Source organism: Drosophila bipectinata, chromosome XR (genome assembly GCF_030179905.1).
Source record: "Drosophila bipectinata strain 14024-0381.07 chromosome XR, DbipHiC1v2, whole genome shotgun sequence".
NCBI lineage: Eukaryota > Metazoa > Arthropoda > Insecta > Diptera > Drosophilidae > Drosophila > Drosophila bipectinata.
Window position 1 is genome coordinate 25,675,746 of NC_091735.1, and position 16,798 is coordinate 25,692,543.

At 49.4% G+C, this 16,798-nt stretch overlaps 1 protein-coding gene across 1 annotated transcript in view; it reads left to right on the plus strand.

Moving 5' to 3' along the window:
- Window positions 1–16,798, plus strand: part of CARPB (Carbonic anhydrase-related protein B) — a 43,256-nt gene that overhangs the window by 13,117 nt on the left and 13,341 nt on the right. Inside the window, exons 3-4 of the mRNA XM_017239315.3 lie at window positions 12,432–12,482; window positions 15,785–15,921. Coding sequence (XP_017094804.1) covers window positions 12,432–12,482; window positions 15,785–15,921 — 188 coding nt within the window. The remainder of the gene's footprint in view (window positions 1–12,431; window positions 12,483–15,784; window positions 15,922–16,798) is intronic.

Consider the following 16,798-nt stretch of genomic DNA (forward strand, 5'->3'; position numbering starts at 1 on the left):
CACAGCCGGGCCACAAAAAGGCAATTGAGGACCAAAACAAGGAACGCCAGGAACGGGAGCGAAGGAAGCTCAACAACCGTCATAACAATAATCATAACAAAATGCTGGAGACAGGCTCCTCCTCCTCCAGCTCCAGCTCCTTCTCAAATGTATCGTAAACATATACGCAAAAGGAGCAGAAGGAATTCTTCAAGACCCCTGATTGGAATTGGGGGTTTCGGGGGGATTATGAAAGGTACACCTTTCGAGTTTACAGACAACAAGTCCTTGAATGTGTTTCTTGACTGATTATGAGAATTTGTTTGCAGCGCCTTCGTCTCCATCTCCAGAAAAGGAATCTGTGGCGTCCTGTGCGTGCTGCTAAAATTTTATGATGTGGCCAAATCGCACTTACCAGTCCTACCGCCCACCCGCCCTCTAGCCCTCCTGCGCCCTTAGGTTCTCCCAGGGGGTGTAATGTGCCGTCCAGGTAACGCCAAATGGATGCTGTTATTGTCCTTCGTCCTTCGCCTTTGTCGCCCGTCTCCCGTCGCCCGTCCGGGGTGCCAAAATGCCAAAATGCCAAACGCTGTCAACTGCCATTTGGGGAGCTCCCTTATCGGCGTCCCCCGTCCCTTGCCTCTTGACTCCGAGGTGTCGTCTCCGTAGTCTCTGCCTCTGTCTTCACGGAATTTTTGTCGCCCATTCAACATTTAGTATTATCCGAAGCCCGCATCCAAAATTCCCATTCACATGCCCCATGGCTGTGTCATGTCAGGCGCCCATAATCATTGACATTCATACATAATGGACTCATTGATATTCGCTGCTGGCAACAAAAGGTCAAGTGGTCTTAACTGCCACGCCCCAGCCCCCTGACCCAGCAGCTCCTCGGCTTATTGTTGTCGCAGTTTTCTCGTTGGGGTTATAACAGTAATTGCCAACAAAACGAGTGATTAACCTGACAATGCGCTTACACGCACACACACACACGCGTGCCACGCTCTGCTGCTCGATGGGCGAGGGCCACGCCCACCCTCCCGGCCACCCCTTGACCTTGCCAGGGGGCCCATCTGGCACCCGAGCAATTCCCACATCTCTCGTTGCAGTCGCTGCACTTGCATCCCCACACGAAATGGTGGCCATAGAAATAGGTCTGGAGATGGCTACCTACTGTATATGCCTCTCCACTCCTGGCCTATCTTGGACTTGGACTTGGTCTTGGCCAAAAGCACAAACAGTCAATAAAATAGAAAATAAAATTCCACACGGCTTCCCATTCATAATTGCTGAGCATTTAAGACCTAAAGTGCCGGCCCGGGGTGTGAGTGCGAGCGTATGTGGGTGAATGACTTTGACACGTTACAATGGCTCTCGAAATGGAAACACGAGAGGGTCAGGGGGTCAGGGAGCCAGAGACCAGAGACCAGAGGGGGTGGCTTTGGCCAAGTTGTAGCAGGTCAACGCCGAAGCCAAGCCAAGCCGGGGGACACATTTCGTTGGAATTTAGAGCCATTTAAGCTAAGCATTAAACAAGAGTGTTGGCCCTAAAAACATGGCTGCGACGAAGGAGTCGGGACTAATTTAAATCAGTTTGTAAAGTTATTTTGGCCATAATTTAAAATTAAGCCACCCCAGGAAGTCTAGACCAAAAATACATGGCATTTGGCAATAAACACGAGTAGCTGTTTTCGAGAATTCCATTCGCATTTTGTATTTATTCTGGCCCCTTCGGGCCTCCGTTGCGCCACCTCTGGCATCCCCATGAGTTTATCTCACTTTGATGGCTCATGCCAGTTCATTTTCATTTTCAGTTTAATTTTCGGTTTCCATTCTCGCTTTCGGGCCAATTACGTTTTGTTAGGGCCATAATTTATGCAGCATTATGCTGCATTATTAACCGATTCAATTATTGAGTGCCCTCACCCCTGAGTCCTGCTGCAGTTGCACTGGCAGTGGCAGTGGCAGTGGGAGCCGGGCACCGACTTGGCCATTAATTATTCGTTTGTATGTGGAAACAAAAACGATTTGTGACTTAATTGCCGGCCGGCTGAGCTCCCGCCATCCCATCCTTCCTCCCTAATGGCCCCAACTCCGGCCTGTCCAGGGCGAGTCCTGCCAATCCTTTCAGTTCGCCCGTTTCCTGCTCCATTTCAAAACGTCCGTGAGGCGAGCGAGCAAATCACTCAAAGGGGATCAGCCAAGGGCTCGCTTTGATTTTGCGAACCCATCAAATTATTGAGCAGCAAAAACCGGGACGAGGATCGGGTCGGGAGAAGTCGGGAGAGGGGCTGTGGCAGGACTGACAGCTCCCAGAACAGAAGAGGGGGAATACATCGAAGAAGTACAGACTAGTTGTTGGGTCCTCGAGCATCTTCTGTTTAAAGCGATGGATGGTCCGGATGGCGTGTGCAAATATTTGCAATGAAACTGAAAAATGAACCCTTTAAGCGACACTCGTCATTCCTGGTAATGTGCTCTCCTACGTCCTTGCGAGGCCCGTCCTAATGGGTCGTAAACGTACTTATCAAAGGCTTATCTTTCCTATTTTCCTGGGATTCCTTGAAATTAATTTCCCCCGAGGCAAACATAAACGAAACCCAGACCCAAATGCAAATTAAATTCGTTTATTTAATTTGGCAACCTAATACGAAACAGTTGCAGTGGCGGAGCTGCAGTGCCACAGTTGCAGGTGCAGTGGCATGCGTGACATGCAACTTTGTGGTTTTCGGCGCCTTGGACCTCCTTTGATGGAACGTGTATATAAAATATATGTACATATATGTGTAAAGGGTAGAGTGTCTTTGAGGCAGTTGGTAGCTAAATTAAAATTACAACTTTTTGACTCGGCTTTCGGCTTTGCTTAGCTTCTCCTGTGCTTTCGCCTTGCGTGTGGCCCCAAAAAGACAGGCTAGCTGGCTGACTGGCTGGCTGGCTAATAAAATTGGCCCAAGTACGTTTTGTAAAAATGCCCAAAAAATTTGCTTGAGAAAATTTTCAACTTCCGGCACGAACAAGTCAAAAGTAGAGAGTTTTGCCGTGTTTGTTTGCCAAAGAGATTCGCATGCAAAACATGTGTAAAATTGAAGCATCGACTGGCGAAAAGGGTTTCTGGCCAGCCCCTGCTCCCCTTCTCGGTCTGGCTGGCTCCTTCTGCCCATGGCTGGGGTGTGGACGTGCCAACGTCATCGTCATTGGCCACTTTCGAGTCCTGGCAGTCCTGGCCAAGGTATGCTTGGCTGGTCAAATTTAATAGCAATGCGATTTGATTTCCAAGTGTCTACTTCTTTGGTGTCTCCCATTTCGATTTTGATTCCGATTCCGATTCGGATTCGGATTCGGATTTGAGTCTGGATGGGTTCTGGATCCACATTTTGCTGGCTTAGCTATAAATGCAGATAAAAAGTGATGACATGCCCCTTCCAGGCCAAGCACATATCCCCAAATGAATGGGGAAACTATTTCCAGAGCAAAAAGCGGCTGGGAATGAATTATTTATTCCATCGGAGCAGTATTGAGTTGGCAAGGTTTTAAATGTTAAATTCGCACTTTAGGAAAATCAATGGGTACTTGTGACCCTCACCCGTCTTCCTTGCCCACTATTTCGCCAAGTTGTTAAATAAATAAGCCACAAGGTCGAGGCCCAGGCCCAGGCAATGGAGAAGGAGGAAAACACACAATCAAAGGCTCGCAAATGTGGGTAAAAAATTGGCATAATTTCCTCGGCTCGGCAACAAATCAAGGTGCTTCAGTCACATTAGCGCCACCTGTGTGCGCTTAGATGAACTAGCGGAGCCTTTTCCGAGGGGTTTTCCCTGAAAATGTAATTTTCAGTGGGCTGTCTGACTGGCTGGCTGGCTGAAAAATCAGCAGACATCGATTTCGTGGGAGAGAACGAGAAACCCAAATGAAATGAAACTGAAACGAAAATAAATGCCAATGGCTCATTTATCATGGCCTTCCACACACCTACACACCTACAGACAGAAACTTACTCCCACACTCACGCACACATGAGTATGAACCTGCAAGGACCTTTGAAAGTGGCATACTTTCGCAGAAACCTCAGAGAAAAATGTGCCACGCGGCTAATGAAGAATGTGTGTTCTTCGCCGGCACTGCGGGAAACTTTCCACCCACTACCCACTGCCTCAGCCACCCACCAGAACACCACCCACTGTTAACCCATCCCATAACCCATCCGTAATGATGATTTCGAAAGAATTGCAAATGTTTTGGCCAACATTCTGCGGGTGTCCCGGCGGGAGATATTCAAGGTCTGGTCTTGCCCCGATTCGCTGCATTCTTTTGGTTTTTTGCGGCAGGATAAGTGCATTATGAGTGGCAGGAGGTGAAAGGGAAATCCAATTGCTGTACAAAGTGGAAATTTATTCGGAAAACATTACCTCAAATCGAAATAGTGGATGTGGGAGTGGGTCCGAGGCGAGTGCAATTTGAATACTCGCCCAGAGTTCCAGGACACTGGAAGAAACTATTTTGGCATCCGGAATGCCAAATAATGAATGGGATCTGGCAATGAATTCCAAGTAGGTCCTGAGTCCTTTCTGTTCTGCATTCGGGTCTAATGAATAAAAATAAACACACTCGCGCGGTCGAGTTTGCAGCTCACTTGAGAGGGCTTCTTGAGTGAGTTGGCCCGCCCGGTTAGGATTCAAAGGATGTACCAGATCTCTGGATAGAATAGATGATACCCTAGTGGTCTGGAGACTGTGGGGAATACTTTCAGTCAGCTTCGATCTCCGGCACACCCCTAGGACACCCTGGGAAGCCTCCCGAGCGCCAACTTGCTTCTCGCCCATTTTAAATGGCCGCAGCCGAAAAGTGAATTGCAACTTGGCAGCTGCGGAGGAAGAGGGGAAGGCTGCACGGATCCGGAGGGAGGAAGGCAATAAAGGAGAAGGCAGAAGCGGAAAGCAGAAGAGGTGCAGCAAGTGAAAGTAGCAATTGAAGGGGCAGCAGTGAGGGCGGCAAGTGCTTAAAGTTTGTGCTCCCGTTTCCACTTAGACTAATTAACTGCGCCGTCACTTGGCTGCTGTGCTCTTCCACCGTAAGTCCGTCCATCTGTCCACCTGTCCGTCTGTCCGTTAGCCTGTCCGCTTGTTCGCCTGTCCACCGGCCACTTGTCCGCCTGTCCGCTGCTTCATATCGTCGACAGGCCAATGGGCCCTTTGGAGGGTTCCCGTTTCCGCTTTCGTCGCAGTTTCAAATCTCTGGATTGGAAAGGGGTCGAGCCTCCGCAGCATCCTTGCTGTTTTGAATATTTGTGCTCGAAATCGCTTTAGAGGCGTCTCTGAAATGAAATCTCCTGGGCAACCACAACTGGGAGCACCCCCGCTGTCCCGGCAACCCTTGCAGCTGGCGTGGATGCTTTGGACGTTGCGGTCATCCGGTCACTCAGCGGTGCAGCTGCAAGTGAAGCCGGAGACAGTGGAGCAACATCATTATAACTCCTCGAAACGGTTGGCTGAGCTCGGCTGGGATGAGAATGGGATTGCAAGTGGGAGCTGGAGTGGGAGTGGGAGTGGGGTCCGTGCCGAGGTAAAATGACACCAGAAATGGGCTCGCTTAACTTTTCACTGTTTGCTCTTTGCTGGCCATTTGGCAGGAGCAATTTGAGTGGCCTCCCCCGGGTGTTCCGGGACTTCTCCCCGGGATTAGACACCTGCCAGGGTCCACATCGCCAGGTTACGGGGGGGATTCGCATCCATGCAGGGATGCAGTTGCCAGCTACCAGTTAGCAGTTCGCAGTTCCCAGTTGACCGCTCTGCTTAGCTCCTCACCGAAATATGCAGCAACATTTTTGGACTGCCTGGCAGGAGGCAAGTTCCATTTTAGCAAGGATTTCCATTGTGGGACTTTTCAGTGTGTGGTGAGCTTGTGTCTGTGCCTGTGCCCCGCCTGTAACCCAAATGAGGAGAATGTGTAACAGGCAACTTGACAATAATGAGTGCAACGGCAGCAGCAACAGCAACTTGCAGCAGTAACTTGCCAAAGTTTAAGTGCAAAGCCAGCCAAGAAAAGTGGTGCGCGGGACGGGAGGCGGGGGCTCGGAGCCTGGAGTTCCTGCCTCGGAAGTAAACAAGCAATGTCAGTCAGTTGTTCAGCTCTTTTTCAGGCACTGGAAACATTTTGTTGGTCTAAAAACCCCTTCAAACTGCCAACCATCGTTCGGGTTGAACAAAAAGACCCCGACATGCACCCATGTGGTTGCAGATTGCATTAGTTTCTGATCTTGAACACTCAGTCAGGCGGGATAGTTGTAGTGAAAGTTAATCAAAGGTTAGGTCTATAATTTGGAGTTGTTTTTCTGTGTGCATGTGCCTTTCTTTCACCTGGGAATTTTCCTGCTCTTCAGCCAAAGGCAACAAATCAGTGTCAGAGGAACATTTACGCTTAAACCCAGGGCCCTCTACCCGCCCTTCTCCAGTGACGACAGAAAAACTTTTGCTAATATTTAAGTGGGAGCTTCATCTTTTTGTTGGAACTCCACTCCTGTTCGTTTGAAGTGGGTCCTGCCTTCATCTGTGGGTATTACAAATGAGAGTCTCTTTCTCGGGGCGAGCCAAAGGAAGCGGAGTGGAGCAGTGGAGTGCGAATCGAGAAATGAGCAGATCAGTGCGGACTAAGCCCTTCCACCTGTTGCCTAATGCACGACTCAGCCTTCACCAATTTCCCCCATCCCCATCTCCATCCCCGTCCCCGAACGAAACTTTCTCCGGCTTTTCCAAAAAGCCAAGCTCACCGAGCTCACAAAAAATGCAAAGCCAAAGTGACTGCGGTTCTCTCTGCAGTTCTTCCTCTTTTGGGTGGCAGCCGACCCGAAGGTCGCATCTCGGCCAACTCGGAACTCGGTGCAGCGGTGAAAAATGCATGGGCCACCTGAGTGCGGAGCTCAGCCACATACAATTTGGCTTAGTCAGCGCCCCGCAGGGATACCCTTTACAGGGTATGCTCTAACAGGGAGTCTCCCTACTTGATGTGCTTTTAATCTCGATTTCCCGCTGCAATGGCCCGGAAAACGTTGACTTTCCAGGGTATCAGACGCCCTAGCCTTCCACCCAGCAACCCAGTTCGTCCACCCAGTTTCTTTTCGTGTTTCGGGGCTTTTTCTGGTGCTGTCGTCGCCGCTGACTTTCTGACACGCCTATTGGCAGTTGGAATAGTGACAAATAGAGAATCAAAAATAAAAGTAAGAACAAAAACAAAAACAAAAACAAAAAATAGAGGCAATAACAGCAACACGAACGGGTAACAAAATGAGCTTACAAACTTTGTCGGATTTTTTCTGGCACTTCCCCCGGTTTTTTTGACAGGTGTTTTGCGTGCCATTTGTTACCGACACACACACACATACACACAGGTACAACACTCAGGTGCCACTTTGGGGAGGGGGGTGGAACTGGGGCATTTCATGGAGAACCCAACCAGAGAGCTCTGTATGTGTGCTACCTGGACTCAGATCTGGTTCTGTGAAATACCTGCCAGGATCGAACCGCCTTCGCAACAAGTAACAGAGATCCAGACCCAGGTATCCCTATCAGATACCATCATCACAGTCTACCATATCATGAGGCTCAGTTTCCTCTATTTTTCTGTTCAAACAGAACCGAAGAGATGCAGAGGGGCCCTCGTAGCGTCGGATTGATGTTTGATTATGGCCACACCCGCATGCCATATCCTATACATGTCCTCCCCTCCTCCCTGCTGCCGGCCGGCCAGTGGCCCCACCTCCTGGCCCTGTTTGTTGATTGTGCAAATGCACTTAAAGCGCAAATGGAAATCGACAAAGCAAAAGCAAAAACAAAATCGACCAAAGACCAAAGACGAAGGACGAAGGACGAGCTCGGGAAGAAGCCACGTTGACTGGCCGCATAAAATTTTAGTACTGTGTACGTAATTGAAATGGCATTTACCATTAGCCGAGCGAAGGGCAAGGGAGTGGCTGGGCAGGGCGTGGCCGCGGACAGGATACGGAAAAGCGGACTTGCGGACAGGGGACAGCGGACAACGGACAATCTGACACACGAAAGCAGAAACCGAGTCGACAAAACTTAATAAAAATCAAAGAACGAGGTGTGGCTCCATGGAAGGGTAAAAGGGGGCGTCGCCAGGGGGGTGGAGGTGGTGTGTGCTTGGGAGTGGGGGGCAAATGGAAATGGTTACTCGAACCAGGCCAAGCCAAACCAAACCGAACGGAACTAAAAAATGAAATCGTAGCGATAGAAATTAAAAGCCGAAGCTGGCCACAAAAACAGAGGCGTGTAAGCCAAAGGGGGGCTGGGCTGGCAGCTGTATTCAGGGGCGCCACAGGGAGGGGGAGCCAGGGGTGTGGGTGGCTGACGAGCGAGCGACATTGATTGAAAGCTTTCACTTGCTTGCGCTTTTAAAACGGAACCCCGCCATGTTCCTTAGATCTGGCACCTCCCCCTGGTCTTCCCCCCTCCTCCGATTTCAATGAACACGCCTTGGGCTATTTGCATATTACTCTGGCCCCGCTCCAAGCCCACTCCTCCCTCCCTTGGCCAGGTCCAATAAAAATCAAATGAATTAGCAGTGGCTGGTGGACTCCGAACAAAGTCTATTAAAGGAAAATGGTTTTCTGTTTGACTATCCAGGCCCTCCTCTCCAGAAGTCTCCTGCGCTATTGGATTACCATAGGCGATTACGTCATTAATTATTTATTTCGGCGGAGATCGGGTTCTGGCCGAACAAAGCCCATGTCTCACCTCAGAGAACCATCCGGAGATCATCCAGCCGAAAGCCCGTGTTTACATTGTCAGTTTCATTAAGTCCCCGACCCCACACATTATAATAAATCCACTCCCCCACACACTCCACACATTATTCAGTTTGGGGCCCATATCGTTTCTGGGCAATCTGTGCTGTGAGAAGGGCTTGTCTGCTGGGGCTTCTGGAAAATTTGCATATGGCGGTGCTGCAGGTCGTCAAAGGACTGCCAGGACGGGGTGTAGCTGTATTATGATAGTGATAGATATAATCAAGTTGGGCAAACATCAACAAAATATTAAGTTACCCGCCAGGCAAATCCGCCGATGTCCTGGTGTCCCTCACACATGGTGCCTATATATATATATATGTGTATGTGGCACATATGTACTTCCGACTACACAACAAAAACAATCAGCTAAAATGGCAAAAAGGCAAAAGCCCGCGACAGCGTGACTAAAATGCGCACGTCAATCCTTTAGCCCCCTTCTGTCCTGCCAGTCCCTCCCAGTCCTGCCAGAAAGTCCTTTTGATTTCACTGATGTTTTGCTTTTGTTTTCATTGTTGTTGTTGTTTTGGGCGCGCCAGAAGTCGGCCATGTTTACGTGCCTTTTAAATAGACAAGCGACGGCGACGACTAGGACTAGGACGACTAGGACGACGACTAGGACGACGACAGCAAACAAATAGCAAACAAGAAACAACAAAATAGTCAAATAGCAAATGGCAGGCGAGCAGAGAGAAAGGAGAAAGCAAACGAGGGAAAAAACTCCGCAAATTGGGGATTCCCCGAAGGATCGAACACTCTGATACTCTGGCTGACAGCCGGAGGTTTTCCCAAGTCGCTGCACCAATTTTCGGGGTGTTTGGTCCTCTCCCGATCCGGGGGGCTGGATGGGAGGACCTAATCATAGCCCTCAAGTGGAGTCCCTATCCCCAACTTGAGGGCTTGAGTGCTTGCCCCGATAAGTAGGCAATGAAATCCTGACCTGGCCAAGATCACAAGGGCAAGGATCCCCGCTCCGGGACCAGAACTTAGAGTATGCGAGCCAAATTAAATTGAGCCGAACCAAAGTGCTGCCATAAATTGCCGCCCCTTCCCCTTCCCCCGACAGTCGGCGAAAAAATAAAACTCGCCATCGAAATTGAAAAGCCCGAAGAAAGGACGCGAAGGACGATGGCAGGACGACAATTAGCACGCATTGGCCATAACCATAAACGGCAAACAACAATTAGCAGCAACTATTTTTGCTTATTGGCCCTAAAGTAGAGGTCCAGGCAAAGTTGGCAGGACTGGCAGGACCTAGCAGGACTCACTGGAATCCCAGGACTCCCGGGGGAGTGGAAATGACCCAGACGGGTCTGGGCCGGCAGACAGAAAGTTGTCAACGGCAACAGAAATGATAAGAAAATTTCATTTGTAATTAATACTGAAAGGCGCGACAGTTGCCCCGAACACTGAGAGAAATAGCGGGGCGGCTGGCGGAGGAGGGATTTGGGGCAGCCACAAAAGCGACGACCGCAGGCGGGGAGCCGAGGGCGGGGCAAGAACAAGCGGCTGTGCTGCTATGGTATCGGATGCACTGACAGAAATGCTCTGGTCTGTGTCCTCGGTCTGTGCCCCAGATTGGGGCGCTCTCAGGGCCGTCGCTTGGACTGAGATCACAATTTCCATCATTTTTCTCTCAGTGCATGTCGGATGGCTGACTTTTCGCCCTGCCCTCTCGCCTTCTTTGTCACTCTGTTGCTTTGTGCAGCCATAAAAATTTGTTCAACATTTTGTTGCCTTTTATGATTGCGAGCGAAGAAGAACAAGAGAGTTCAGGTGACCTAGGCAGGGGAGTGGCAGAGTGGCGGTGGGGCAGAGGGGTCGTGCAGTCAGGTGCAAATTTATAAATAGAATTCAATGAACAAAAACCAAAGCGGTGAGAGGCAGAAGCGGCGAAATAAATGGAAATAATGTGTAATGTTTTAAAGGGAAATAAAGAGAGAAAGCTCTTTGGATTTTATGGAAAAATTAATATTTAATGCGCATTTTGATATAGTTTTGAATGTGGAAAGGGAGGTTTTGGCATTTGGCTAAAACGCGAAATGAAATTAAACATCAAGTGGTCTGGATTGAGCCACAGGGATAATGCTTCGACAACATCCCAAGCGGAGTCCAACTCGCCCACCCAGCTCGTCCTGCCGGCCCTGCCCATCTGTCACCCCTTGTCCCGGCAAAGGGTTAAGAGCCGGGAATGACGCTGAGCATTTACAAATCCATTAATTTCAATCATTGCCCATGACTTTGCGTTATTATTATTATTATTATTGTTGTTATTTCTCGCTCCTTGATGGCTGCCGGGCTGCCTGGCTGCCAGTTCCTTCCTTTTCACCGCTTTTTACTCGCACTTTTCAAGGTTTTTGTCCTGAATCGTTGTGTTTAGGAAAATATTTGAAAATGGGGGAAAGTAGCAGAGTACCTCGCGTTGCGCACGGGTTGTTGGGGACTTTTTACTTGTTAGCTAGTGTCAATTTTTAATTTAAATATTTATGAAATTCATGGCAGCCCTCGACTGAAGCAAAGTCACTACAAGTGAAGCGAAACTGCGGTGCGTTGTGGTTTTTGCTGTTTGCCGTTTGCCGGAAACTGCACTGCATTTCGCACTGCACTTGGCGGGGACTCTAAGCTTGAAGGACCAAAGGACTGGGGGCTGGAGACTGCGGAATGGGTACTGGGGACCAAAGGCCAAAGGATTCGGCGGGGCTGGAACGCGTTTTAATGACTCAACATTTCTTGACTTTGATTCGAGTCGCGGAAGGAAAGAAGGAGTGCAGGTTCTCGCCAAAAGGCATTGGCCCGCTTTTTTGTCGGCTGTCAAAATAACAAAGTGTTTTAGCTGCATTCCCCTCCAAGCCAGAAAAAAGGCGGCAACAGGGCTGTGGGCTGTGGGCTGTGAGGTTGAAGGGTACTGGGTGATGGGTGTTGGGTGTAGGGTGGGCGGTGGAAAGGCCAAAAGGCAAAAAGTGTCGATGAATGTTAAAGTTAACAAGTGACGGAAGTGAATTTACGGGGTGAGCGAAGAGGAAAAAAAACAGAACAGAACAGCGAACTGAAAAACAAAAACGAGCCAACGAAAAAAAAGGAAAAACCGACTCGGACACGAAAAAATTAAAAGGCAAGTAAGCAAAAATCATTTTAACAAAGTGCAGGACCCAAAGGGCTGGGGCTTGGGGCCAGGGCCTGGGATCTGGGTTCTGGGTCCTGGGGCTTAGGGTTAGAAATGCTGCCAGAATATGCATAGTTTTCTGTGTAGACATTCAACCCATTTGCCCCATTAGGACCGGGATGGTGTCATTGATTGTGAAACGATGAATGAAATATGAAATTAGGCTTACGGGCCGACAAAATATATATTCCATTATGGAGCCAGCCGCACAAAAAACTGATTAAAACCGCCACATTTAAAGGAAGGCGGATTAAAAGCGCCACTAGTCGCCATTCACATAATGAAATGCAATTTAATAGTTTAAAGTTCAGCACACAAATGCGTGTGCATGTTAATTACCGAACGAGTACAAGTATTTTAAGTGAGTTTAATGTTAATGCCCTCATATAACACGTAAGCCTCTTTTTCTGTTTTCCCCGAACCGACGCAATCGCATCTTTGTTTGCAAATATTTTCCACTCACTGCCCCCTTCTCCGCTTTTCTCGTTGCAGTTCTGCTCGCCGTCAGCTGGGAGGATTGGTGGACATACGATGGCATCTCAGGTGAGTCCTTTGCCTTTTCGGATTTTTCGGGGCTCGCACCGCCCCCATCCCCCCGCCCCGCTTAAGTTTCATAAATACCAACAACAAAGTAAATTTTAATCAAAGCTCAACAATAACCACGGACGGAAGCGGAAAGTACAATTTTCAGCCAACGAGCAGCACGCGTCGCTAAAGCAACAAAGTTGTATGTGAAAGTGGCAGAGTGGCATGGGTCTGGGGCAAGGGCTGTGGAGCTCAGACGGCTTCCCACCTGGCCATGGCCGTGCATTTTTGTTGCCGGCGTAAAACGATTTTCCCAGCGACTGGAGTTGCACGCGTGGAGTGCATGGAAAGGTGAAAGCCCGGAGGGGTGGCTGCCGGGAGGGAAGTGCCGGGAGAGGAGCGGAAAGCAGAAACGAAGCCGATTTGCAGCTGTCAAATGGAGGGGCGGACAAAGTGTTCGAGGGGCGGGGTGGCCGAGTGGCAGGGATGGCGAGAGAGGCAGAAAGCCTGACAACTTTCCTTTTTTCGCCATTGTCTGGCGCTGAAACGTGATAAGCAGCGCTGCAGACGGAAAGGAGAGAGTCCTTGGCGACTTGGGCGGAGAAATTCCGGCAGAGAAAGCGCCGCAGAGAGAATGGCGGACCTGAAATGGAGAACAGTTTACCATGTGTCACTAGTGGCGGAGGAATCGGGGCAAAGGTCTTCGGAGATTATGTCCAGACAGGACAGCAGGCAGCCGATAAGCGTTCCAGCTCGCAGCTCCCATCTCCCAGCCTCCAGGATGCTTTCTCCCGCCATCACCGTGTCTCCCTGCTGAGACCTGCCCTCGGCCCGGCTCCTCTGGAGCATCCTTCTTAATCTTATTAGAGCGACAGCGGCGGCGCCATTTGCACAAGACAAATGCATAAATAAGTCCGAGTGCTTTGAATTTTGAATTGGATTTCGGCGAACGGGGAATTCTCGGGAAAAACAAAAATAGACGCGTCTATTTTGGGGAAGAAAACGTGAATTCCACGGCAGAAGGTAATGCCCCAAGAATAGAAAGAAGGGCTTATTCAGCGCAATTAATTTATTCGACGAATACCAACCCAAAAATATAGTCAGCTAATGACCGAATGCGGGTCAGAGTAGCTGCTGATTTTCGCCCAGTGCAGCCACTCGTCCCAGGAGTGTCCTGTAACACGTGTTGTAAACAAATTGCAACCGAAATCCGAGACGCGGCGAGGAACTGTGTGTCTCCTTTGGCATAAATAAATTTGCATAAGCATTCCTGCATGCCGGAAGCTGCGAAGCTGCGAGGACTCTGCCAGGACTACCAGTCCTTGGCTCGGTATCCTTAGCCCCAGCTGGAGCTGCAGTGTTTCTTTTCCACTGCAACGTGCTCTTGTTTAACGTGATTTGCACTGCCAAAGAGCCAAATAAAGGCGGCCCAAGCGGAATCCAGCGAAGCGTGCTGCACCGCTACTCTAAGCCACCCACAGCCCCCACAGCCACACTGCATCCCCCCGAGATCCTACGACTCAGCCAGCCAAGCCACTAATGTTGTTAATGGCTGCTAAAATCGTTTCGCAATTGCCTCATTGACTCGACTCCGCGCGGAAGGCAACCGCAATTTAATAGACTCGATGCTGCAACATCCGCGCCCGGATCCGGATATCTGGAGGAGGACCTGCTGCCCTCCGGAGCTCCCACTCTTCGCTGCGGAGATGGCCGCGTGACACGAGAGTGCCTTGCGATAAATTCAAGTCCCAATCAAGACTTCAAAATAACTAAAAAGTAAAAACTGAGAGAGTTCTGACGGAGGGACCTGTAAGGTACTGCACCTGCCGCTAATTGCTTTTCCCATTCACGGTCTCGTCCCTGCTGGCTCATCTGCTGCTTCCCAGCCAGCGTCTTCCCACTTTCAGGATTATTTTCCCTCTCCCGCCGCCGCGTCTGCCGACTTCTGCATCCTTTATTTTTATCCGCTTCTCCTTCAGCTTTCCTTTTAACGTGTTTTTTCGGCTAATGCGATGGCGTCGTTGAGGTCAACAATCGCTTAAACGCGAGTACGTGGCATATCTCTGATTGAAGCTCCTGATTGCGGCCAAAGCAGCGAACGTGTTGATTCCCAGACATTCCTCCACTAGCCACGCCCCTCCCCTCCCCGCCCAGCCCCAGGCCCTCGGTGCCACGCCTCGTATACGCAATGCGACTGCAGCCGAGCCATTTTTATAGCCTCCGAGGGGGTGGCGCCATAAATGGGATTACGAAGCGACTGACGGAGCGGCCACAAGAGTTTTGAATAATGGGGCTTTAGCCCTCGCCCAGGTGGGGTGATCAACAGGGGGAGGGGAGGGGAGGACTCAAGGGCTCTAGATAGGCAATTAATAAAGCAAGAAATGCCATCAAAACTATCCGAGTAACTAATTAGCACTCGAAGCGGAACAAATTAATTAAGCAATCAAGTAATGAAATAAGCCCAAAACTTTCGAAAGCATCACCTCCCAGAAGCATCAGAAAAAAGCAACGCTACAGACAGATACAGATACCAGAGCCCAGATTAAATGAAATGGAGTGAAGCCAAACAAAACAATGGAACTGAAACAGTTTGAAGAGCCAACTTGGCCATAACAATTCAACTAAAATGACAACAAACTGGCAAAAGGGAACAGCCTTCCAGCCTTTCAGCCTTCCAGCCTGCAACCGGCCATAAGAAACATTGCCTATTGTTTTTGGGGGCAGCTCAGCTTGATTTCATATTGCCATAAATTAAGCTGCCAGGCCAGATAAAGTTGGCCAAAAGCTAAAGCCGGGCCGGAGCAGGAGCGCGGTGCGGTGCGGCGGAGAGCCAGCAGACACAGCCAACGACAGGCAGAAGCAAAGATAAACCTGCAATTTTACTGTTGGCCCAGGACAACCAGAAAAAGAGGGCCGGCAGGAGGCGGAGGGCTTCAGCCGCACGAAATTAAAGCATTCAAGGGAAAGGGAGGCGGCATGAAGGGGGGAGAGGGTCATGTGGCTAGAATCAAACAGACACAAAACCAAAAAACTAAACCAACGCAGGCCAACACCTATGCAGATGCCCAGACAAATATTGCAACGGCTCTGGTCCTAGCCCTTCTGACCCCTCGCCCTTCTGGCCATTATGCAATTTGTGGCAAGTTTTTGCAGCAACCACCCCGCACCTCACACCCCACACCCCACACCCAACGCCGCAAGCGGAAACTTTGGAAACAGTTCATAAATCTTTTTGGCACCCTTTCTGGCATCGATTTGGAATACCCCTTAACCCGCTTTTCTAATAAACCTCTTTCTCTGTTTCCTCTCTCTATTTCCAGGACCCGCCTTCTGGGGCCTCATCAATCCGGAGTGGTCACTCTGCAACAAGGGTCGCCGCCAGTCCCCGGTGAATCTCGAGCCCCAGCGTCTGCTCTTCGACCCTAATTTGCGGCCCATGCACATTGACAAGCACAGAGTGAGTAGAAAACACCAAGAACCAGTTCTCCTGGAAAAATTAACAAAAAATCGGTCCAAAAATTTGGTGGCAGGTTTTTATGCAGAATTATTCTAAATCGAAGTACGAATTGTTTAAGGTATTCCGTTTAAGGATCAGACGGATATTGGCGAAGATATAGCAATCGCAAGGTCCCCCATGGGCCCACCTATGGGTTCTCCACATTTTCACAGGGGTTTCCCTCGAAAAATTGACAAAAAATCGATCCAAAAATTTGGTGCCAGGTTTTGATGCAGAATTATTCTAAATCGAAGTACGAATCGTTTAAGGTATTCCGTTTAAGGATCAGACGGATATTGGCGAAGATATAGCAATCGCAAGGTCCCCCAGGGGCCACCCATGGGTTCTCCACATTTTCACAGGGGTTCCCCTGGAAAAATTGACAAAAAATCGATCCAAAAATTTTGTGCCAGGTTTTGATGCAGAATTATTCTAAATCGAAGTACGAATCGTTTAAGGTATTCCGTTTAAGGATCAGACGGATATTGGCGAAGATATAGCAATCGCAAGGACCCCCATGGGCCCACCTATGGGTTCTCCACATTTTCACAGGGGTTCCCCTGGAAAAATTGACAAAAAATCGATCCAAAAATTTGGTGGCAGGTTTTGATGCAGAATTATTCTAAATCGAAGTACGAATCGTTTAAGGTATTCCGTTTAAGGATCAGACGGATATTGGCGAAGATATAGCAATCGCAAGGTCCCCAGGGGCCACCCATGGGTTCTCCACATTTTCACAGGGGTTCCCCTGGAAAAATTGACAAAAAATCGATCCAAAAATTTTGTGCCAGGTTTTGATGCAGAATTATTCTAAATAGAAGTACGAATCGTTTAAGGT